At 40.9% G+C, this 19964-nt stretch overlaps 1 protein-coding gene across 4 annotated transcripts in view; it reads right to left on the bottom strand.

Annotated features, from left to right (window-relative positions):
- Positions 1-2007: 2007 nt before the first annotated feature.
- BCAS1 (brain enriched myelin associated protein 1) overlaps positions 2008-19964 on the bottom strand; it is a 50597-nt gene continuing 32640 nt past the window's right edge. For 2 of the 4 annotated variants that reach the window (XM_074605284.1, XM_074605286.1), the window contains 4 exons: positions 18922-19089; positions 12678-12743; positions 8637-8903; positions 2015-3215 (listed from right to left, as the gene is read on the bottom strand). In XM_074605284.1, the coding sequence (XP_074461385.1) occupies positions 3141-3215; positions 8637-8903; positions 12678-12743; positions 18922-19089 (576 nt within the window). In that variant the 3' untranslated portion in view covers positions 2015-3140. Of the gene's footprint in view, positions 3216-8636; positions 8904-12677; positions 12744-18921; positions 19090-19964 lie in introns of all 4 variants that reach the window. The other 2 variants (XM_074605285.1, XM_074605287.1) reach the window with 2 other exon arrangements.

Genomic DNA, 19964 nt, shown 5'->3' with positions numbered 1-19964 from the left:
CAAGGGTCTGTAGGCACTGCTTAAACCAAATAAATAATAGCTGCTAAAGTGCAATTACCTGTTTTGTGTGCACTGGTAATTAGCTGCTGGTTACGCGCAGAATTAATGAGCAGACTGTTTAATGGTGGAAATCACATTGTTCTGCTTGGTCTGTGCATTGTAAGAGTCGTCGCAGGGCAGTTTTGTCAGGAGTTATCTATAAAAACCTTCTTGAAATGCAGTGGCGTTAAACATCTGGACAGCTTCCAGAGAAGAACAATTGAGCTCAGATATCCTTTCATGGGAGATAATTTGCTTCCAGGTTACAAAAACCTGCGGCACCCACCCTGCTGCGGAGTTGCCCTGTGCTGCGATGGCAAGTGTGGCTTACCCAGGGCTAGTCCCAGGAGACAGTGGGACACATGTGGCAGAGCCCCAAACCCCCCCCGGGAGCGCACGCTTCTACGGGTAAACATCTGTCCGTTGGAGGGAAGAATTTCTTACACAAAAAGTAGCAATTTTAATCCATTCCCTGGGATTTTTATATTTACGAGGTTACATTAGCTTCTTAAAATTCTTTCAAAATGCCTACATGAAAAACACCTTAAGATCCTTGAAGCAGCCTGATCTGGTTCAGTTCCTCTCAAAAGATCCTATGCATAAAACCAAAGCTCGTTTGTTGACAACAGAGTCTAAATGCAATGTATTGCTTTGGCTGCTCTTTTCCTTTGTCTTGGATTGCAGTCTCTTCCAAAGCTTTGATTTCCAAATGACTTGTTAAGCTTTACCGGGCCTGAACATAAAAGCTGTACTTTTATGTTTCTTATATGGCATGTGGAATGCGGAAGCTCAACTTAACTGTGGATGCATCTCCTAAGACCTTTCTTCCTCTTGGGGCTCCATGTGTTGCTGCTTTATGAGAAGCCTGCCTCGCTTCTTCAAAGCTTGTGTTGTTCCTGTTATCAGAGAGGAATCAAACGAAACGGGGAGTTTCTACGTGGGAGGCAGTGCCAACACTAACCGTTATTTCATCTGCAATAATAGCTCAGTGGCATAAGGGGCATCCACAGCCAAACTTACTGTTTTTCTTGTTTTTCTGCCAAGAGGATTTCCTGATTCCTGAAATTAGCCCCATTGCCAAGTGATATGGTCAAATCACGTGGTCAGCAGTCCTAATTGCCCCGGGATTACAGAATTCAATCAATGCAGACTTGCTCCTAAAGTGTGGACTAAGGAAGAGTTGTTCTCTTCCATGGAAGGCCTGATGTACCCATAATATAATATTAATATCTACACTGTCTATAATATAATAATATATATACAGTCTATGATATAATGAATTAGCCAGAGCATATTTTTATTTGAAAATTGTTTAAATAGTATCCTAATGCAGAGGCAAGTACAGTGGTATGAAGTCAGCAAATAGCATGATAGCTTATTCCTCTTTTCTGATAACACTATCATACCAGCATGTAACCATGGTGGTTGTCTCACTGTACGGAGCTTTACATGCATTGATTTAATTAAAGCTGGATAGTCTTGTAGCATAAACAAAGCCTAAGACTTTGTTTCTGGAGCAAAGCTGGATATAACCAGCCCAATTCTTCTCTCATTCTATCATAAATGGGGACACACAGAAGTCACCGGTCCTACACAGATGTAGAAGTAGGTTGTTACAGATCAGGTTTGAAATCAGTAAGCAGTGACTCTTGGTTGATATGACTTTATATGTCATCAAAGGCCCATTGTGCTAGGGAGCAGAACAGAAAGTACTATCATAACTAAAGGACCTTTTGTCTGCTCTCTGCGCATAGAACCATCGGCAAGTTTTGGCTGCCCACTGCAAGTCCACAGGTTCGCAGAGGCCAGTGCAAAAATACCACCTACCTACAATGGCTTATATGGAGAAAAAAGGCTCTTTTACCTCTGTTGTCTGTGACTAGTTAGAAATGTAATTCTGCAGATTTTACGGAATTCTCACTTAATTTCCGGTTGTAATCTTTACTCAAATGAAGAATGACAGCTATTAACTTCACAGCCAGTGCTTTTATGTGTTGATTTGTGCCTTAATGTCACATCAATCATCAGAAAACAGGTATGTAAATAACAAACTTTGTTTTAAGATTAAAGCAGCAAATGATTTTTTTGAAAGGATAAGTATTCATTTAATCTAATTTTAAGGAGGTCAAAACATACAGTACTGAATCATTCAGACGCTAGTGTGGATTAAAACGTCAGGCCCACGCTTCCCTGTCCAGGTTAGCCCAAGGTTGAATAAACCACAGAAATCTTAATTTTCTGGAAAATTTATTAACTACAGTTATTACAGGAGTCTTGTGAAACAGGGAGGTGCCTGGATTTTGGGTTTTATTAGGATTAATTACAAGTATGGATATAAACAAATATCTGATGAAACAACTAAGTTTCCTATCATCTGAAAAACATTAATAACAGGATTGTAGGTACAGCCTTGGAGTTAGAAGTACGGCAGGGACGCGGGTGCCCCCTTGTGTTCCTATTAGAACCTTAAATAGTTTTTAATTTGTTATCCCACCTCATCAAGACAAGAGAGAAATTGTCTCAATCATGTAAAGAAAGCCTTTGCATTTTAGCGTTTTAATTTACATTAATAACCAATACGAAGCATAACTTTATAACCACTGATTCTATTATACTGCAGACTTTTTGCTAATTTCAGCTCTATTGAAAACCACAAAAGGTGACTTGGTTGTTTTTACATTTAAGTATAACATTTATCAAAGGAGATTTTTTTTTTTTCCTGGCTGCTTTAAAGCTCTCTAAAGCTGAGGATTTGTTGCTCATGCCTTGCTGCACAAACTGCATTCCTTTGTCACATGCATTTTTTTCTGCCATTTATTTAATTCACTGCCACTTTCTTACCTGACATACTCTACCCTCTATAGACTTAAAATCATCCACGTGACCTTTCTTTAAATATACTACACATTGCTCGATGATCCTTACAGTTGCTTTCTGACATCTAATGAACAAACCCTGTAAATGATATACCTTAAATGATACACCAGTGTTTGCTTTAGCCTCAGGCATTTGATGACAGCCATGTAAAGGAAAATAATGAGTCATCCCTACTGCAAGGGAGGTTAGAGAGCTGCTGGTCCTCCAGCAGCCACCTGTGGTCATTACTTGGATTTCCCAGCAGGTAGGATAGACACTGGATCTGTTTGCACTTCCGCATCAGACATCCTTTTGGAGCCCTGTAAAATAAGATACAGAAATTTATAAAAATTTTCAAATATTTCAGAACGGTTAAGGCTAGGATTATGCGCTAGCGTTTTGCTAGCAGATATTCTCCACTCATTTCACCTCTCTGCTTTTCTTAATTTGCCTTTTATTTAATATGCATAAGTATACAAGCACCATCTGCATCATGACAACCCCAGAAAGCTACTGCCTGCAACTTTGCCTGAGTGTGTCAGTTATTTTAATATTATTTTCCCAGTCAGCATGGAAAGCAATTGTTTTTAGAAAGTGGACTAACGTCCCAGAGGCATGTTGCTGTGTACTTGCAGTATTGTAGTTCTGGCATAACTTTCTCTAAAATTTCCCTGGCCTAAACGGTTCACTGAAACCATGCTAAGAGTCCTTCAAGCATGATTAATGGTGTATTATGGCCAGCCTTGGTCTGCTCTAAGTTAAAAGAACATTAAATACTTTCATGCATGACAGGTATTTGACAATGTTAGGGTGATAAAGCTTTTTTACACTACAAATATAATTCTGGTTTTGGAACCATTTCAAGACACTAATCCAGCTTAGATGAAGGAAATGCATAGATCTAGCTATACCAACTAAATTTTTGACCAGTAATTGATACAAACTTGTCTTTAATTTAGGATGCCTTGACCTAATTTTACTGGCCTTGAAGCCATCGAAACTTCAGAACGTGACAGCAAAATGGATCCACAAACACTGTTTCAGAGGTCACTGTTAACATTGCGTAGGATGCCAATGCTGTTTGTAGCCAGATGCTTAAACCATTACATGCTAAACAGAAAAACAGCATGACAAAGCTAAAGGTGACGGCTATGTGCTTTCCCTACAATAGGAACCGTGCAAAATCATATGCGAATTGTCCTTTCACACAGTATGCTTCACACTGGAAACCTGACTCATCACTTCGGGTCACCATAGGGCTATTCTGTGTCAGACCGGGAGAGTGAAAGATCTCAACTTCCTCATCCCTTTCAGGGAAGTAGAAACAGTGGGGTTTTTTTTATACTGATTAGACTCTACCTCATTGATATTCTTTTAACTTGTCACCTTTGAAAATCTAAGTATAAGAAAGAGCAGCCAAAAATCACAATGGACTAAAAGAATCCCCTGTCTTTAACAGTAATCTTGTCCAGCTCAGCTGGCTGCAATGGGTTTGCTTCTCCTGACATTTGAGTTTGGAAGATGTTCTAGAACAGAATAAAATTTTTTGGCCACTTATATGCAGCAGCAAATGGAAGACACATAAAAAAAAAAGTAATAGTTTCTAACATCCATCAAACAATACCAAACGAGCTGGTCATTCCAAATTTATCCAGCAACCCTAAAAACCTACACATCAGTTAAAAGATTTCTCACGTTACAAGAGCAATGGAGCCTGTCACCTGTAGCTGTTCCTGTCTGATGCCTGAAGATATCAAGCCATTTCTAGACTCATCTAGGAAACAAGATGATACTATTCCACTGATACTATTTGTCATTCTTCCTATAAATGGGTGGAGGGAGGAGTAGAGGAGTGGGAGCTCATTGGAGATAATCTCCGTTTTGACTCATTTAGCACATTTGCAGGAGTTATTTGCTTATACTACAGCCTCCCTGCTGCACCCATTTTCAAGGTGGTTCCTGATTAAAGCAGGAAGCTTTGAGGGAGACTGGCAGATGATTCTTGTTAAACTGGAATTTCCAAGCCCAGTGTGAAAGAAATAACTTTGTTCCTGCCCTTTTAACAGAAAAATTCCAGCTCTGCCCTCAGAATCAGAAGCACAGGTACCACCAGCTCATGTCTTGCTCTCGGTTACTTTGCATAACCCCTTTCAGTGCAGTGGAAGTTGCCTGCATTTGTGAAAATTAAGCTGAAGCTATTATTTTGGGCAGAGTGCTTTGAAGTGCACACACAGGAATGTCACAGTATTGGAGTATATTTTTTTTTCCAGCTTGTGCTCAGGAGAAGTTTGTGTCAGTATACCAGATACTCTAATCAGAATAGGTCAGAATAGTTTCCACATGCTCAGCACTTCCAGGTTCTGACAACTTAAGTATGAGTTATTCCAGCTCAGAAAACAATGTAATTAATCTTTCCCCCCCCCTTTTTCTTTCTAATCTAATCTTTCTAAGACTCACTAAATACCTTTGCATTTTATATAGCTTATAAATTAATCTCTTTTACCATAGGAACAACCACCGGACCTTATCGTCTGTGCTAAAACCATGCAGCCAGGCCGTAACACTGTTTGCTTGCCTAAGTGGCTCCATTTATATCGAAATTTTCAGCGTTTGTTAGCCCAACTGGGAGCAGATGCTTGAACTGAAGTGTTCTCATCAGCTGCATTCCTGCACTATGACATCCTCTTGCTCCGTGCCCTTTCCCAGCGGAATCGACAGATTCAGGAGAGAGTGATGTTAAAATAGCTGCTATTGAAATAGCTCACCAGAATTTAGGAGGAGCTTGGTGGGCACAGATTATGTGAGCAAGTAAGGCCTGCTGCTTTCCCTGGTAAATATCTCCTGCTTCCATTTTATCGGCATAAAGCTTAGTATTTCTGCGGAGCTGTTATCAGATATTTGAGCTGTTATCTTGAAATGGAAATTCTGGCATTGGTTTATGTGTGATCTAATACTTTAAGATTAATGATTAGACCTTCCTGGGATTTAGCATGATCACCTAGGAGATGTGTAGATTATTTTTTAGAAGCACTGCAGAACTAGGTTTCTCAGGTGTGGGTAATCTCAGGGATATTCAAAAAGACGCAGTCATTTTCTGTGAGATATTTTGCATACACAGATCTCATTGTTGTGGTTGGTTTTTATTTTTTTCTCCCAGTTCAAAAGCATAATAAATTGACTAAATCAGCTATACTGTTATCAAAAACAGCTTTTTTTTTTTTTCTTTTTTTTTTTTTCAGTGGCATCTTCTATTAATGGGAGAGGGAAGCCGTAGGAATACTATTGGCCTCTGTAACTCCAACAGAAGATAAGGGACTATACAGCCAACCTGTCTGGCATGCTACTCGAGCAAGCAACAATATCTCACAGAATATCTCTACTTCCTCTACATTAATTCTGCATTTTTTTCCACAAATAGTCTCTTTACCTCTTCATAACAAAAAGCTTTTTCTTGCCCTTTGAGTCAGTGACACCTTTCCTGCCTCTCTCTGTGTCTTTCATGAACTCACCCTTGAAAGCATGTTTCCTTGCTAGCTTGTACTTCTTCATATCGCCCTTTCTGGAATAATTCTATATTTGTGTCTATTGTTAAAATCTATGAAAGGTTTGGGGATACAGCTTAGATGAATGACACCATACAAAATAAAGTGCAATTGTCAACAGACAAACCCTTTCACACACAGTGGCTACAGTGAGAATTTTGACAAAGGAGGGCTGTCAGTGCTTAATTTCAACAAATCTCCAGACCAGAGAAACAAATCTCAATTATCTCCAGAAATACTAGAGGTAGTTAACGTTTGCCCCATTTCTAGATAACCTACGCCAGAAAAACGTGGCTGTCTTCCTCCCGTCCAGTTGTCATAAGAGATCTGTTACTGTCATTTAAGTGGTTTAAGTAACACAACTCCTGATTTCACTGCTAGGGAGAGGTTGCCAATACCCAGAGCAGGATACGACACCTACACACCGTGCTTTTGAGCATGGATCAGATGTCACACACCTGCACCTATGCTGTGTACGATGGAAATTTCATACAGAATTTGGAGGCAAAGGGGGTGCAGAAAGAAGAGTGCACATGAGCATACATGTGTTTGGTAACTTTGATTAGCCAGTATAATTCACAGCTACTTATAAAACAATACCCTGGCATTTTCACATTGCGCTAAGCAGAAAGATTTCTCCTCTTGACTTCCCTGGGCGCCAAGATGAGTGCAAGCCAACGCAAGTTGGTAGTTACTCCAGGTGAGCTCCAGAGCTTCTTTGCCCCATTGAAACTACAGGAAAATCCCACTGATTCACGGCAGACCAGGATTTTACCCCAGAACAATGGGGTGAAACAGAAAGCAGAAGTGGCTTAACTGTTGCTAATCTTTATTGCAGAAAGTTATTTTTCTTTTTTTCTTAATTCCCCTTCTAATATGTAATAATTTTGGTAATGCAAATCGCTCTCTGTAGGATACATAGTAATTCTGTGAAATGCGTGCAAATTAAACACTTATGATGTGGAAAAACATCTGCCTCTGAGTGAGTCATACTGGTCTGCATGGCAGCCTAACTGGATAACACCGTGTCCTAACAGGGCTAATTTTCAAATCTGCATTACCATTTCAATCTATATTGCTTGATTTTTCTTCTTTCAGACCTGGTGATGGCCTAGTTCTTTTTCCTTCCTGACAGCCTTAGAAGTAGGGTAGGGAGGAAGGAAGAAAAGCTGTATGTCTCTCAGGGGAGCCAGATTCACTAGGAATCGCTGCAGGTAACAGTCAGATCTGTTTAGGTTCTTCACCTCACTTGAAATTTGTGATGAAGCTCAGTTTACACGCAAGGTTTCCAAAAGATGCTTAAAAATGTCCCCATAGCTCTGTGGCTTCATTACTGTTGAGGCACTTGGAGGAAAGAGCAAACTGCATCCTTCCAATTGATTTATAAAAAGCAATGGAAATCTGCCCTCTTGCCGAGGCTTGAGAGGCAGTCCCTGGTCTAACCTGTGCTTTCATTTGCCCCTGAATATGGACAAGGGGGGGAAAAAAGTTTCCATCTATTTAACGCTCTGAGGAACCACTAGTTGCATCATCAGTAACATCAACTCAGAATTTTAGTATGCTGAATTCTTTCATTTCTACATTTCAGGTTTCAATGAAGGAGGCATAGCAAATTTAGGGTAAGATTTAACAAAAAAAAAAAAGGGGGCAGGAAAAAAAAATCACATGCATTTTTTTGTGTGCTTTAACTAGTCTAGAACTGATTGCTAACACGAGGTACTTATCTTGTGACCCCTATGCTGGTTCCCACCCACCCAGCGTTCTACCTTGATTTTTCCCTTACAGGGATGTCCCGGCTGCTCTGAAGCAGGAGCTGAACCACCGTCATGGCGTTACTCTGGTAAACTGGCACCACCTCCACTTTTCCTTCGTAAACACACCGTAATTTGTAGGTGGTTCAGTACCTGCTACAGAAACAGTTGAGTCATCCCAGTAGCCAAGGCATGAACCTCTAAAACAGGGGTGTGGGAACAATTATATCTCTCCCACAGTGAATCGTACGCGCCTCTGAATCAGTACCCCGAGGCCCGAGTTTTCTCGCCTTTGCCCAAAAACTTGCTGTCACTTGGCCTTAGTCCTGCAAGCTGCTTGTGAAATTGCACTCCATCGGAGCACAAACCTCGCATGGTTAACAGCTTGCAGGCTGGATGCTTAAATCAGCTGAAAATCGACTAAAAAGATAAGATCAACTTAACGTACAAGGCCCTTAAAAAACCCTCCGAGTGACTGCCTCTTCTCTGTCTTCTTGAAGGAGGGTTCCTTGGAAGCGTCTCCTCCGTTCTGGATGGAGTCGGTCTCGGCCGCTTGCTGCTCCCTGGAGTCTGGCTGCTCCCTGGTTTCCTGTTTGCTGCCTTTCTGCTTGCTCAGCTCCACGGAAGACTTCTTGTCTTTTGAACTCTCTTTGCTCTTTTGGCCCACAGGTTCACTTTCAGCTGGGGCAACTGGCCTCTCTGTGGAGTTTAACGTCTAAAGCAGTTTCAAACAATGGTTATTTTTAGCGTGAAATGTAAACATTTTGGAAGGCGATCCATAAATATATTAAAAAACGAAAGGCCACCTGGCAGGGAGAAATCCTGCCGTCCAACACGTTTTCATTTACAGCGTCCGGGACAAACTCCTGCAGCCCTGACTTAAGGAAGGGCTCCCAGGGAGCTGATAGAATTACTTACATGAGCAGACTGCAAAATCAAACCATCCCTGCACAGACTTGCTTTATTTATGTATATGTCTATGCTGAAGCTCTTTTAGGAGGCAGAGATCATACATAGAAAGAGGTAGAGAACCACAACCATGCACTACCAACTGAGACTGCCCCAGCTTTTGCTGTGAAAGCCCCCAAAGAGTGCAAGGGAAAGATTTGGGAGAGAAAAGAAGTAAAAAACACCACAAAGTAAAGCATAAAAACAACTCCACTATAAAACTGCGACATTTCACCAAAAAAAAACCAACATAGGGATTAGCTACGGAAGGCCACAGCATCATAGAAAATTTCACGTACAAGTGCAAAAGAAGAGATAGCAAATATTCCACAGACAAACACAATGAGAGAGCACCTATTTGTAGTAAAAGAGAGGATTCTGAAACTCAGAGAAGTACAGGGTATCTTTGAAGCTCACAGGAGAAAAATCAGATCTGGCAAAGAAAGGATAAGACAATGAAACTGTCACTGTTTGCTGAGTAGCAAATGACTAGATATGTTTTTGCTAGGAAATCTGTTTGCAAAAGGGATTTTCTTTTTTTTTATGCAAAAAATCCTATCGCCTTATCTATTAACATAATTATTAAAATAGCACACAAATTTGCCATCTTGAAAAGCTGGAAATCTTACAGCTGCCCTCAGGGCGCAGCCTAGAGCTTAATGCTGTGTAATTTTTCCAACTTTGGGGATTTTAGCATTAGCCTTGAAATTTTTGGTGTTCCTCTAAAGGCCTAGGGTTATACAGTTACATGACAACCTTAGGTTTCATTAAAAACAAATATATTTTCAGACATCGTGATTTCGGAGAAAGACCTGAAAGCAGAAACTCTAGAAAAACAGAATGCAAATACCCCTCTCTCATCTGTTTAAAAAAAACCCCTAAAGCCACTCTAATTTTGGGGAAACCAGAATGAGAGGGAGTAGCAATATTACCACTGGCCTTTTTCACTTGATTCACCTTTCTTCCACACCTTATCTTAAAAAAAACCCATATTTAAATTATAGAACCTGCAACCATTCAATACATTCAGTCTTGACCAGTTAGCTTAAGTCCTCAACAAAATATGTGCTTATATTAACTATTTCCTCTTCCAAAGGAGAGGCATATATAGGTATATATTTGCTTATGCTTGCATTTGTCTGCTTTTAGACTTAAAAAATGGAGTAGTGAAGCTAGTTTTTGCTCTAGTGCTGCAGGAGATAAGACAGCACACGGAACCTGGAGATGGAGGTGATGAGTGGCCCCGTACAGCACAGGCAGGCACCATCTGAGTGGCAGTAGTTTATTAAAGCCAATTCAATAACGCCAGAGTACAGAACTGTCGCCTGGGGCTGCTCAGACACCACGCGCTACCTGCACCTCGTTCTCCTGGCCTGGGGAGACAGACCCGCTTGGCTGCGCGCGGAGTGCCCAAGTGACGCAGGAGCCCTCCCGCCCAGCACAAGGACCAACAGAACTTCACGAACCCAAGTTTAATTCTGTCTCTCTTTCTGACTCACTTTAGCCATCAGACGGGAAGCTCTCAGTTGCTGAACCCATTGGTTAGTTTGACAAGATCCTTCTTACTCTTATTTGCCTCAGCTCACTTTTGAAATGATTGCGCATTCAATCCAAAAATAACCACAGCACCCAAATACAGCTATGAGGCTGGATGCGCCTGAGTTCAAAGGTGCCAGAACGACTTCTAACCTTCATTAACACTCTGTGAAATCTGTGGGTTTATTCTGCGGGTGTAAAATTAGAGTCGAGTCTTCCTCACCACACGTGTTCGATCGTGGAGGTGCCTGATAGTTACAGTATTGCAGCCAAACCCAAACTGGACGCAACAGGACTATTTCTGCGAGCAGGTTTGGGCCTTTGATGTTAGTCAAACAAAACACTTTAAAAAAAAATAATATTCATAATACATTTTCCAGGCAAAATAAGAAAAAAAAAAATTCCAATCAGATAATCTCTTTGAGGTGTTTCATATTAACCTTGAAAGGCAGGAAATTGGCATATTTTATATTGATGGGAGCAGCTCAGGAAATACAAAGTGAAGCCTATGAATAATGAAACATGTTAATGTTTCTTATTCTAAAGGGTGATCTGCACCTGACAGATTGCTTTTACTCTCTCAACATTAACAGTGCCACTGGAAAAAAAAAAAAAAAAAAGATTAACAGGATAGTATTTTCCCCCATCATGTTACAGAGACCTTAATCCAAGGCTGCTTTTTAAGCAGACCCTTACATTTCCACAGATTTTGGATCAGTGTTGTAATGCATTTCTGTAGCAGACAGAATGGCAGTGATGAAAAGCGAAGAAGAATCACAGCATTCCAGAGATGCATTTGCATAATTTAAGGAGATCATTTCACAGAAATTCTAAAAAAGGAAAAAGTCAACAGCAGATACAGTCTTTCTTGAGCTCTTCTGTGAATAAACTGTGCTATTTTACACCAGTGCAAGTGAGAGAAGAAGGAAGACTAATAAATTGATTTGAGAAAAATGGACGGAAAATGGCTGCTAATTAAAATAATAAAATAATAAAAAGTAAATCCAGGACTGTAACTTTTACTCAATTACCCAGATCATTTCACAAAGCTGTTGTATGAAATAAGGAATAAATGTCACAAGTCAAGACCTTCTATATTTGGGATGCTTTTAGAGAAATAATTCATAAAGATTAACCTTAGTATCACAGGACATCATAAAAACAGGAAGAGCAAGAAAATAATTTTACTATTAATTAAAAAGGGAAGTAATAAAAGGAAATCCTGAAAGGTCAGCTTTCAATACAACTTCAGATTTGCTCTCAGGAGCAAAGGAAACCCTATGTCTATAGACAGAACTTGTGTTTTATTTCTCATTACTGAATGTAATTATTCTGGATATCTTGACTTGCAACAGATGAGGGTTTGACTCTCAGAAAAGGTAACAGTATTTGTATTTCTAATGAAAACGTGATTTTTCTGAAGCATTTTTAAAGCCATAAAGAATATAATGTAAAGGTCACATCCAAATTTTTGTTTTAACTTTTATGAACATAGAATAAAAGAAACAAAAACAGAATAAGATAAAATATTTTCACGGCTTTTGTTAAATTGCAGTGAAGAGTTTTCATTCTCACTTTCATTTCTCTTCTGTAGAGTTTCCACCTAAATGACCTTTTCCTCAGGAGACAAGTAAATCAACAAAGTAAAAATTATTCTAGCTGTGTGTATTTAGTTTCACTGCCTAAACCAAGGTATGGGCAGAAAGTAAAATAATAGCAAGAGAGATGGGAATAAAATTGAACAGAAACCCACTAATTATTTTAAGAAAAGGAACACACCCGGAAAAAACCATTTTTAAAAAATCTAATAGTCACCCTTTAAGATCTTGTTTAATAGTATGAATAGGTAAAATAAATAGATAAGTAAAGAAAGATGTAAATATATGAAGCTCAGTGAGCATATAGCGCTTTTATTTCAGTGATTTTTACGTTTCAAAGTCTGGAGTTGTATGGAAGTAGGTGACAGCAACCCATCACCAAAAGATGAAAAAATCCAGGCACTTACTTGGTGACTGGGGCTTGGGCCATTTACCACTTCTGAACTGGTTGTCCCTCCATCACCCTTGACTGACTAAAATAACAAAGGATTATAGGACTTCTATAACTGCGTTTCTGTTTGAGGCATTAATTCAATATGAAAACACACATGAATCAAAAAATGCAAGGTTTGATTTAAGGGTACTCTTTACAACACTAAAACAACGCCAGACATTTCAGAAACTCTACAAACATTTTTGAAATACCCACATTTCCAAGGTAGATTTTTGCTAGCTCTTTTCTATGCGAAGTGATTGTCTCTTGGAAGTTAATTTTCCCATTAAGGCCTGAGAAACGTGAATGAGGTCTCAGTGGACCAGAGATCACATCAGCCAGTAAAGAAGACCGTGCTATCAGCCCGGCCACTCTAGTTTTCTAGGAAAGAGCTTTTGCTTGCTTTTCAGAGGCAGATCTGTCTTAGAAGATCTAGTGGGACTTCCCTTCTATTTAACGATCATACTAAGTGCGTATCCCATGAATAATTAAAAGCCACTCAGCTTTATGGATACATTTTTATATTTTATCATCAGCATCCATTTTTCACAATTTTTGCTTTCCAGTTTTTGCTTTTTCTCTATCTACATCTAAGTAATGGCCCTTCTTGGTGCCCACTCTTCCCAGCCTGGACACCCAGAGCAGACCCTGACACTGGCAGGTCATTCAGAACAAACCTTGATGCTGAAATATGTTTTTAAGGTACAAACCTCTGTTTCTGTCTAGATTTAAAATGAGAAAAGCCTGTTCGACGAAAGTAGCTCAGTGAGTAAATATTACAAGATTTGTGACAATTAGATTAAGGCTTAGTTACAATTAGTAATATAAAAGAAACAAAAGTACATTTTTAATTAAAAAGTGTGTTAGAAGGTTCAATGCAATATTCTCCTGAGTACCGTATAAGCCACAGAGCCTAGCAGTAAAGCATAAAATAAACTCCAGAATTTCAAAGTGCCCAAATTTAAATGTCATTTTTCATTGCATAAGTTCAATGAAAACAATGAAAGGATGTGACTTTTGTTCTAAAGATAGATCAGGCGGATTTGTGGTTCTCTGCAGCTTGTAGGTTTGTTACTTGAAGCCCAACAGTATCAGCTTGATCCCGTGTACGGCATTATCGCAAGGACCTATTTCAGTCTCTGATTTTCCTATAAAACCACAGAAAATCAATATGTAGCAGCAGCATGACAGAAAACTAAACCACTCCATGACAATTCATTACTTGTCACAAATTGTGGGGGGAAAAAAAAAAAATCTTTCTGGAACACACTGCTGCTCAGTCTCTTGCATGTTTATGCTCGTGACTCTTTATCTGTGTGAGAGGTTGCAGAAACGGCGGGGAGGAAGCACAGTGTGGTCTGTCTCAACATTGCAGGAGAGAAACTCAGTCCAGAGTGTATGAAGATGTATTGTGATAAGATCTAGTTTGCTTTTCTATTTCAATAAGTCTTTAAATGCCTTCATTAAAAAAAAAAAAAAAGTTTATGCTATAACAGCAACCACTTCGGTACCTTTTTTTTCCTTAAAAAAACCCAAACAACCCAGAAAAAAAGAAAAAAACATGCCTTAGCCAGCCTTTAGTAATCCATCTTTTTTTTTTTTTTTTTAACCAGCGCATAAATAACACAGTAAAGACCTTGAGGTCTTTGCCTAGACAAAGTTCCCTCTTGCCTTCAGTGCAATGCATAGGTGATGATCGCAAGGCTTTCTCTCTACTCACGGCTGACCAACTCGCCTTTGGTCGTTTAGGATTGCTGCTGCTGAAAGCTTCCTGCGGCAATAAGGATGGATCAGCGTATCTTTAAATGGAGGAAGGTGGGGACAAGCAATAGGCTTGCTACATTTTCATGAATAACGAAGGAAAATTAAGGTGAAACAACATAAAATAGTTAGTTTTCTTGATTCCGAGTGCTATTTATTATGTGAAATTTTATTTATGTTGGGAAGTAGGCCAGCACAGACACTGCAGACGATTTGGAAATAATCTTTTTTGTTATTCCAGAAAGATATATTCTCCTTGGGAGAGTAATCTTCATTAATCCAGAAATCGGACTTTTTATTTGCAGAGACCATACTCAGTGTTACCTTAGACCAACTGTGCCGCCAGTCAGCTTCCCAGCTGAGGACAAAGGCTACAGCCTCAGTTTACAGTCTGCTCATTCTGATTAAAAAATGCCATTTTACACCCTTCTTATCTCCAGAAAATATCTCAAAACAGACATTTGGAAAGGATTTATCTTACCCAGTTTTGCACCTGTTTATATTCTATGGAGAAAAGCAGGAACTTTCAGGGCTCACATCATCTGACATGTGCTAGATCCTACAGGGCTCTCAGACCTGCTCACCTCTATTCAGTGCCTTTAAAGGGGACCTGGGGTGACTAGGTCAGGTCTAGCCATTTCTGTCAAGACATCTGCACTGGGCCTGATCTATCTTACCCTGTAAATAAGACGACAGCTATTTGATTTTGATTAATGAGGCACGAATGACTGTCAACTGGCAGCCCAAGATTTCACCTTCGTGTAGGTGTAGCCTAGCTAGATAATGGAACAGTGGTATTTCTTCATCTCTTACTGAATATCACAGGGCTTTAAACTAATACTTTATATCTTTCTATAATTTCCCAATAGCTTTTATAGCATTAGTTAACCCTTTCCCATTTTAACCACAGCAATGACTTTTGCGACCTTTGCAATTACAATTAATCGCAAACAAGAAGGGACATCTGTACCGAGCAAGTCAGCAGGCAGTCTTCGAGATACACGCCGCCTTTTCCAGAGTGAATTACTCCTAGCTCTTGCAGCGACTATCCTTGTGTCAACAGTGTTAACTATAGTGCTATAGATCTAAATGTCTACTTGCCATCAGCCTGTGCTTTTGCTCTCTGAGCAGAATATGTCAAAACTGAGGCACACGTACAATAACTGTCTTGCCTCTCTGAGGCTCAGGATAGACTGAAGTAGAATTGAGCTTAATTTCTGAGTCCTGCTCTTGACTCCTAAGAAGAAGATAAGCTACCTTTTCTTACTTAGGCACCTGGGTGGTTAACCTGTGAAACGTAACTGTGGATGAGATCAGAACACCTTGGGATCATCTTCTGCAGGCAGAAGAGAACCCAGTAGAAAATCATATTAATGTTCAAATTGAAAGTCAGTCTCTTTCAGCAGCCAGAGCAATAATCCATCTATTGCCAGAATGGAGACTAAACAATAAAGTGTATCAGTAAACAGAAGCCTGGGTTTTATCGGGGAAGTCCTGCCACACTCCTTCCCACTGACAAGCATGGTTTGTTTCAGAGATCGTAAGTCCCTGTGCTTGTTGAGATCCTATCTTACAGGACTTCATGGCCCGCTCCATCTGCAGCAAGGCAGGAGTGCTCTGAGAGGACCCGCTGGATGAGTCGGTGACCCACACCACGTGGATGGCACGGTTTGTACAGGCTCTGATGCCACTTGAAGGCATTTGCCACACCCCTGGGAGCCTCCTACCCTGGTGTCACCTGTGGGAGGTGGAACACCACAAGGTACATTTAGGGACTGGCTGGGGTTTGTCCAGATTTGCGAGTGAAAGAGGCTGAACAGATGCCACCACGTGAAGACATCATTTTATCCCCAGTGCTTCAGTTGAGCAGTGCCAAGGACTGAGTTCCTCACACAGGCACAAAGCACGAGGCGGGGCTCCGATGTCAGGCCCTTTGCTGTGCTCCTCAAGCGTTACATTCACGCTGTAGCCAGAGCTGCAGCGTAAACTCTCCCATGTGTGAGTTAGTTTTAAATTAACTAGCATTAGTATGAACAGGAGACTAACGACATTAGCAGGAGGACTGGGGAGGCCGCAAATGGCGGGCCCCCAAAATGTGCAAATTACTCTGCTCTGAGCTCCACGGTGACAGAATTATGCTGCTACCAGGACGTGAGCGAGCTATTGCAAAGCTGGCTCGGGAATTCCTCCACTTTAGCACTGTTATGGTAGGGTAGCCAGACCTCAAGAGAAAACTGCAGTGGAAATGGACCTTTTCTGAGTGGAAATTATACCTTCCAGTAGCCAGGCTGCCAGTACAGCTATTCTGAGCTGAGAGAGCCCTACTAGACGTCTCTATGATATTCATCTCAGAGCTCTTGGCCCCACAGCCCCAGAGCTTTTCCCTTGTGAGAAAACCAAGCCTGTGTTTGGAGTTTTAAACATTTCATGCATTCTCAGCACTCACCACTAGTTCAAAAGCTTCGCAGAAGCTAGTTGTTTAGCAGCGGCTTAAAATCCTTCTGCCTGCCTTAGGAATCAGAAATACTGATTGGCACGAAGCTGTAGGGCAAATACATAGCTCCGACTTCGTGCAACAGCACAGCAGTCATCCCGCAATCCAAAAGTTATTCAGAGGAAACAGCCTAGGACACACTTCAAGGACAACAAATATATTAAAATAACCCAGGATATGTTTGGAAACTGATAGCCAAAAGCAGAGCAGATGAATACGAAAGGTTTCAAAAAGCTGCAAAACTAGTTACACAGTTAATATGATTCTGTTTCCCATGTGAGTAGCTGTTTGCCTACACACCAGGTCCATCTTTCTAGGTCAAAATCTGGATTGGAGCAGCGATATATCTACCGCTTTTAACACAGCTCTGTTTTCTTCCATGGTGATTAAGATAGGTGTGGAACAGCTTTATTTTTTAATTACTATTTTTTTTTTTTTTTAGTATTGTGACATGATTTGAAGTCATGGTTGCCACAGACACCAGCGTTTGATATGCATTGCTCCTGAGTCACCTTCTGCATGCCTACCACATGCCATGGTGACAAATGTCTGTGCAGGATGACCACAAATCTCAGATTGAGGAATATGGTTAAGATTTTTCCAAAATAATTATTTTTTTTTAAATCTTATGTGGAATTAAAGGCATGTTAGGTGCATAATTCTTGGCTGTCATTAACAATTTTAGCTTGGGTCCTCAAATACACCAGAGCGCCTATGTAGTAAAGTAGCTCTCAAGAACAAAAAGTAAAATCACCCATCGTGGGTTGGGCTGAGGCTAACAAACAACTGAAAATAAAAGAAACACCAATCTTTTGGAAATAAAAAATAGATCAGGATTTGTGTTGTTGCATGTATCGTCTACAGTCTGACTCACAAATTTTAACCTTTAACAATGCAGCTGTTCACAGCTGTATGTACCAGCATGTACCTGTGAGCTGACAGTTCGGACAACCTGGACTATTTGTTACATCCTATTAAAAGAATCTACGTTTTTCACATTTTAATATATAAGCTACTCTGATGCTCACACCACGCAGCTGCCTAAAAATAAACCAGCATTGATTAAGAATAGAAATCTTCCACACACATTTGTAAACCTTGCCAAAATAGATCAATTGCCATATCAATCCTCAAGGCCTACTACAGTTTGAATCAGAGAAGGGTTAGTTCTAGGCTTGGATTATTTTCTTTGGTGACCACTTTTCTAGGCTCTTTCGAGGAATGCTCTCTGGCTGTTGTTTGTACACAAATCCACCAGGATACGTCTCCATACCTAGAACCACAAGGTGATACGAGCCATATTATCACCTCAGTCTTCCTCTGGGAAGGAAGATTAGGTTCTACTTTGTGCCTTTTTTTTTTTTCCACCTACTGTATAACATCTTTGAAGGAGCAATTGTATCCTTTTACGTGCCAGTTTAGCTAACCTGCATAAGCTACCAAAAAAAAGTTTCACTACTTAAAAATACAACTCCCTGGAGCAAGCGCGGGGTTTAGGAGCAGTGCGGCGCAGGGACATTGGATGCTGCCGTGGCCAATAGTACCTGGTCCCCTCTAGGAGCATCTCCCAGTGGAAGCGCTTTGGGAAGCTGACGGCTTCCTCGGTGGCAGTCAGGAACGCTGGCTCCGGCCCCCTGGAACGCCCCGTGCCACCTCGGCGGGGGAGAACGGGCCGAGGCAGAGCGCAGGGAGCCGGAGCGGCGCGGCCGGGCAGCCCCGGGGCCGTTCCCGGTGGAGCCGCCAGAGGGAGATGCAGGACGCGAAACGCGGGGGGAGCGGCGGCTCCGGCGGGGGGGCGAGGGGACAAGGGACAAGGTCACGCACATGCACACGCCCCTGGAAGGGGGCACAGCTTCAGCATAGCTCCACTCCCGCACTCTTACAGACATTTGTTTGAAAAGGTTTTCCAAGAATTACCACCCCCGCATGACTCGCAGCTCTTGAAATCGAGCGGCTCACTCACCAGTTTAAAAAACTTCCTCAGGTTTGCTTTGGGGGTTTTGCTTTCTTCTCTTCTAGGTTTCACTTCCGCGGCTTCTGGGCTCTTGCTCTCATCTTTGTCAGGAGCCACAGCTTCTAAAGACGCGTCCGCTTTTTCATTGCTTACGATCTCTGCTTCTTCTGATGCGTTCTGCAGTTATTTTGGGCAAACAGAAAGAAAATGGAAAAAAACCAAACATTCAGACATCACTGATTGTGAGGTGTTGGGTTTTTTTTAGAGAGGTTACAATCAAAGTGCTTCAGCAGCACAGTAAGTTGGTACATCACGAACAAACGTGGCATGCAAGCACGCTCAGCGCCACTGTCCAGATTTCTTCAGGAATGTGGTTATCCCAATTAAAAAAAGTATATAAGCTGGTGAGATTTTAAGCACTTGTTTAAACTGAAGAAATAGCCTTTCCTGAATTGCAGTACCAGTTCCCAAACACAATAATTTATCTTTGATTATGATTTCAAAAGAAAACTTAAACAAAACTACTGACGCAGTAGTACATGCCGTGAGTAGGTGACACTCACGTAAAATCAGTAAAAATGAGAACGATCATACCCAGCAGTTTGCACACAAAAGAAAGAATAGGATTAAATAATTAAAACACACCATGGGCTTTATTAATTGTTAAAACTCTGTTTAGCACCCTTCTTAGTGAAATAGGGAAGTGCAACGTCCCAGCCACAGCGTTCTCAGGCTGGTCACACAGCGCTGGCTCCTCTTCCCAGTCGCAAAGATATAAATGACTTGTTGAAGTACAAGGTGGTTAAGTAGCTCATCTATTACTTCACCTAATCCCACAGGTCACAGTCACCCTCTTTGATAGTGTTGACCCCTGTTTGAGTTCAAGAAAGGCTGCTGGGTACGTAGCAACGTTGCCTTTATAGAAGGATTTTGGGTCCCACTGAGCTTTTGTGAATTGCTGGAAAGTTCCCTCTCTTATAATAGTACTTCGACCAGAGGCATGCAGTTTGCAAATTCCTCTAAAATGTGGATCCCCATAAGATTTATTGATT

This window comes from Larus michahellis, chromosome 12 (assembly GCF_964199755.1).
Source record: "Larus michahellis chromosome 12, bLarMic1.1, whole genome shotgun sequence".
In the NCBI taxonomy this organism is placed as follows: domain Eukaryota; kingdom Metazoa; phylum Chordata; class Aves; order Charadriiformes; family Laridae; genus Larus; species Larus michahellis.
Note: the sequence above shows the minus strand (reverse complement) of the source record. Positions and strands in the feature narration are given on the sequence as shown.